General features: G+C 44.3%; 1 protein-coding gene across 1 annotated transcript in view; it reads right to left on the minus strand.

Moving 5' to 3' along the window:
• Positions 1–1,648: 1,648 nt before the first annotated feature.
• T265_03739 (hypothetical protein) overlaps positions 1,649–4,859 on the minus strand; it is a gene marked incomplete at both ends in the record, with an annotated part of 8,176 nt that continues 4,965 nt past the window's right edge. Inside the window, 2 exons of the mRNA XM_009168286.1 lie at positions 1,649–1,867; positions 2,546–2,884. Of these exons, the coding sequence (XP_009166550.1) occupies positions 1,649–1,867; positions 2,546–2,884 (558 nt within the window). The remainder of the gene's footprint in view (positions 1,868–2,545; positions 2,885–4,859) is intronic.

Genomic DNA, 4,859 nt, shown 5'->3' on the forward strand with positions numbered 1-4,859 from the left:
GATGTATTTCCAGGAACCTAAGCTCCCGCTATCGCTTCGTGATTGTTTAAGTGCGCAAACGCCAGTAGATTAATCTAGTTACCTCCATAGATTGCTTATCCGCATGGATTTGTGGCTGGACGTAGACTAGTCATTGTTCGCTCACAAGTGAATGGTCCATTTCCGAGTATCCAGACACTCCGAGCCACGAAATGCGTCATATTAGCATTAATGTCCTCTCTTCAGGGCCAGAACTAAAACCAAATACACTGCTATATCTCGAATATCGTGTCAACTGAAACATGATACGGCCTTTGTGTAGCACATTCAATCGTAGAATACCATAAACGAGAGATTACGTTGAGTCTCTCGTGAAAACCAAATTGATCTGCAAATGAGTGTGTATTTCCCAAGATCCTGCTGTTCTTTAGTAAATGTACAATAAATATCGGATTGACTTCGTTAGAGCGCAAATTTACTGACCGGAAGGTTCGTGGTTCTAACCCGACCCCCACATCTCGACTTCCCCTGTCTAGGCTTGGGCAACCTGGCAGTATCTCAGCCCTCGTGCAACCTTCGGGTGACTTGGCAGTTAGGCACCGAAATGATGCTATAGATGAATGATTCACCAGAGTACACAAAGACACATTGCTCCGTGTAGGTGTAAATTTACTGGATTTATTTGTTACATTGGAGTTTCGGGTCAAACTCCGCTCGGATCTTGTTAGACAGTTTGAGTGCCGTGTGATGAATAGTGTGGAAAGTTCAAAGACCAAACGCGGTGTGGTGGAAAACGACATTTGGGTTGCCATGGGCAACTTTTCTGAAGCATTGGTTGGTTGCTGAGAGCAACCGCTGTGTCTCGAATTTAAACTTTTCGATACGTGTTGATGTATCGCCTGCCTCGCCGTTTGATGTTCTGCCCGACCATGTGGCTACATGATTACAGACGAACCCACTATCGTTTGATCTCATCGGTGAGCAAATCACATACTCTGATGCCTATCTGGGGTGGGTAAACGAGATCACACAGACTTACTACAATGTTAAGGGCGAGTGAGTGGTGGTCCAACAAACGAGCGAATTCTACGGGAGTGACAAAGCTCAGGCGCGTGGTTCGAACCCGAGTTCGGCATCTCGACTGCTTCTGTTTGGGCATGCGTAACCTGGAAGCATCTCAGCTAAGCACCAGAAAGAGGGTTACAGCTGAACGCTTAAGTGTGATGCACTATCGACAGTTGAGTCAGTCGGTCATCCGTGAACAGTGGGCAAAAACTTCGGCAAACGAAAGATGGTGTAACAGGCTACTGTATGAGTTATCGAGTTCAACAAATGCGAAGCACTGGACTGAAAACCAGTGTGCAACCGGTCGTGGGCTGTGGTGATTAGCGTGTTATGTCTGGATAATATATCGCGACATCTCAAAACTCACCAAGACAGCCTGGTGTAGCACCAGTCAGTCGGAGAAAACCCTCGTAAAAATGTGAGCTTTAGCTGGATTAAGTTGAGTCTATCGTCAAAACCAAATTAGTATGCAAATCAGAGTATTTGGCGTTTTCCACCTTATCCGGTCCCAATCAAATGAGCGCATTCAAATTTTGAACACGCGCAACACAAGACAGTCGTTTACGGATTGCACGAGCTAGTTCAACTCCATATCGAAAGGAAACTAAGAAAATCTAATGCTCGATATTGAGGGAGTGAGTGGTGTGCTAAAGTCTGCACAATCTGAGTGCAGAGACAAAACATTGCAAACGGGAGACTTAGCTGGGTTCCAGGTGAGTCTCTCGCAAACCAAATTTGTTTGCAAATCAGTGTACTTCGCTAATTTCGAGCAATTTGGTTCCAAGTAGAGCATAAGGTTTTCGGGGAAACTCGGGGACTGCGCCTACCTGATGAGCCCCAAGAAGGGCGAAANNNCAACCTTATGATTAGTAGATTACAATAGATATATATACATGTATCGCGATATTTGAAATGTTGTGGCGACTGAAACATGAGGCGGCCTGGTGCATGCAGCACACTCACTTGCCTGAGAACATCATAACCGACCGAGAGACTCAGCCGGGTTCCAGGTGAGTCTCACAAAACCAAATTAGTTTGCAAATGGGCGTATTTCGCCAAAAACTAACTAATTTAATTATCTACAAGGTGTTCTATGCCAATTAGTGACAGGCAATTTTATCAAAGGTTTTTTAATGAGTTCTGCGCTAGTTCGGATTCTAATTTACCCTCAGTGTACTTCGCTAATTTCGAGCACTCATCAACTTCATGGAAGGTGTGCGCTTCGTCATTAGGTGTGTGTGCGAGAAATTCTAGACATCTTGGTACACAGTTTCCACTTTGTCCGAAGCTGGGAGTATTTTCTAAAATTCACGATAGCCGAAAACAGGGTTCTGGCCAGATTGTGCGTTTTCGACACTTGAAACCTTTAAGGGGCCCAGAAGATCACACAAAACTAGTATCCCTGATGATGACGACGACGTTGATGATGATGATGATGATGATGATGATGATGGTGATGTTGATGATGGTGATGATGTTGATGATGATGAAATTCAGCTACGACACCTATTCCGTGCCTTGTTGCCATGCTACCTGAAGGCAGTAAGAGGGTTGAAATATAGTCTGGTTGCCCAAGCGGATGCTGATGATGATGATGATGATGATGATGATGATGATGATGATGGTGATGTTGATGATGGTGATGATGTTGATGATGATGAAATTCAGCTGCGACACCTATTCCGTGCCTTGTTGCCATGCTACCTGAAGGCAGTAAGAGGGTTGAAATATAGTCTGGTTGCCCAAGCCTAGGCAGGGGTGGCTGAGATGCCGTAGTTGTGTTTGAACCGCAGAACCTCTTGTCGAGCCTTTGGAAATCTCGAACCCGCCAGATTCCAGACTGTGGTCAAACATTTGAACGAAAGTTGAGGGGTTCGAGACTCTCCGGAGTTTCGTGAGATGAGCACTGCTAATGATTCCCAACAAGGATGAAACGGCAATACAGTGCTTTTCGGTTTGTCAGCACAGACTGGCTTCACTGACAGGATGAAACCTCTACTGCACGCTCCAGTTTTCGCCCAGACTGGCTGAACTCTCATCGTATCCTGGTAGAAAATATCACTGCTATCTTGTTGTGGATTGGTCACTTCGATACACTCTAACGGGTACTCAGTGGTAAAACATCACAAGTTCAGCCACATCAAGAGCACTAATCCAAGTTGAGATAGATGAATGACTCGCTGTTCTCCCCGATTGTGACCACTGTTCAGAGGATGGTTCCCTGGGGTACCCTAGCGGAAGATTCAAGATTTGTACAATACAAGTGAATGACATTCGGTGTATACACAGTGTAAAAGCATGTCGTGATTTGTTATCGCCAGCTGAAAAGGCAAGTTATTCGGCACTGGCAAGTTTGATGTTCGTTCACAAAGGTTTGGTCACCCAACTTGTCACTAGAAATCGATTAGTTGGTCATCGTTGATTGGCTAGAAGGCAAAATAGTTGCAGGCTTGTTTTGTGTGGGCAAATTGCTCAGCTTCTAGGATGCCATGATAGGGAATCAGGATTCGATAGAGAGACAGCAGTCGGGTACACGATACAACATTTTGTATGCCACTGAAAGGTTCCATACACTACATCCTATGCTGTGCTCATTCGTTCTTTTTATGGTATACTTTTACCATACATATGCATCATGGGACACGAAATTTCCCATTGTATCAAAAACTATCAAAAGTTTCCTCAAAACATCATTCAACCTCTTTCAAAAGTACCGGTTCTCGTGATAAAAGCAATTTTCGTACCGGATGCTTTGATTTACGAATGGAGGATATCCGTTCACCGTGGAATGGGGATATTGTATAATCCGATTGCATTCTTTCATGGAACAGAGGGGTAAATGTGAGCAATCGCGCACCTTTTAACTATGAGTGATTGCAACTATTACAAACGGACGAAAGAAATGCGGTTTGGGAAACCAGGAACCTAATGGTTGAGTTGAGTAGGGTATAAACTACTGACAAGTTATTCCGCATTGCAAACCAATCTGTGCCAAAATCGATGCATGGCAGTTAGTAGTTAGTTGTCGAACACCACGCTATTCGGCCACGACTCCCTGACGATCGATATGACTAGCCGGAAAAGAATATGACATCACCAGACTTCTGTCACACCGTATACGCCAAATCTTGTAGTGTTGATTGAATTTCGTGGCGCCAACTTCCCACTGACAACAAGTCAGTGGGGAAGTGGAAAAATATCTCTGATGTTAGCACCATCCTTTCAAGATCGACAGTAGATTTCGTTGAATGTTGCATTCATTTAAAATGTCAAAGGAATACCGGGAAAATTGGAATTCTGGGAATTCAGTTGTCAGGTCCCCCAGCTCCCCCCAATACCGGTTCCACCTCCCGAGGTTCAGGTGATTCTAACATTGACTGAGTGGAGTGATTGCATGTGTGCACGGCTTCGTCGGTGTTCCACGAGCAAGTTGTTGATACCGATATGTTGAGATGGCAAAATACACAAAAATAGTGAGCAACAATGGAAGCTGTTTCTTTCAGATTCCAGAAGTCGTTACTCCATTGTAAACGGGATTTCAGCCGCGCAACTATCTAACATCCGCCCCTCCAATATGAATAAATCTTGAAACGAAAACAAACTTAGTTAGACAGAAAAAACTCTGGATTAGTCTGCTCAGTTTCAATGATTTCGACGGAACAGGTTTTGATTTATTGCTGAAGTAAATAGAAAGACAAACAGACAGAGGGTAAAGGGATCGGCTCGGTAACAGCAATCAACCGAAGTTGGCTTACTTCCATAAATAGTTCTGCCAGGAGCTTCCATAAATATTCAACTCCATTGTGAACTGATCT

This window comes from Opisthorchis viverrini (assembly GCF_000715545.1).
Source record: "Opisthorchis viverrini unplaced genomic scaffold opera_v5_54, whole genome shotgun sequence".
In the NCBI taxonomy this organism is placed as follows: domain Eukaryota; kingdom Metazoa; phylum Platyhelminthes; class Trematoda; order Opisthorchiida; family Opisthorchiidae; genus Opisthorchis; species Opisthorchis viverrini.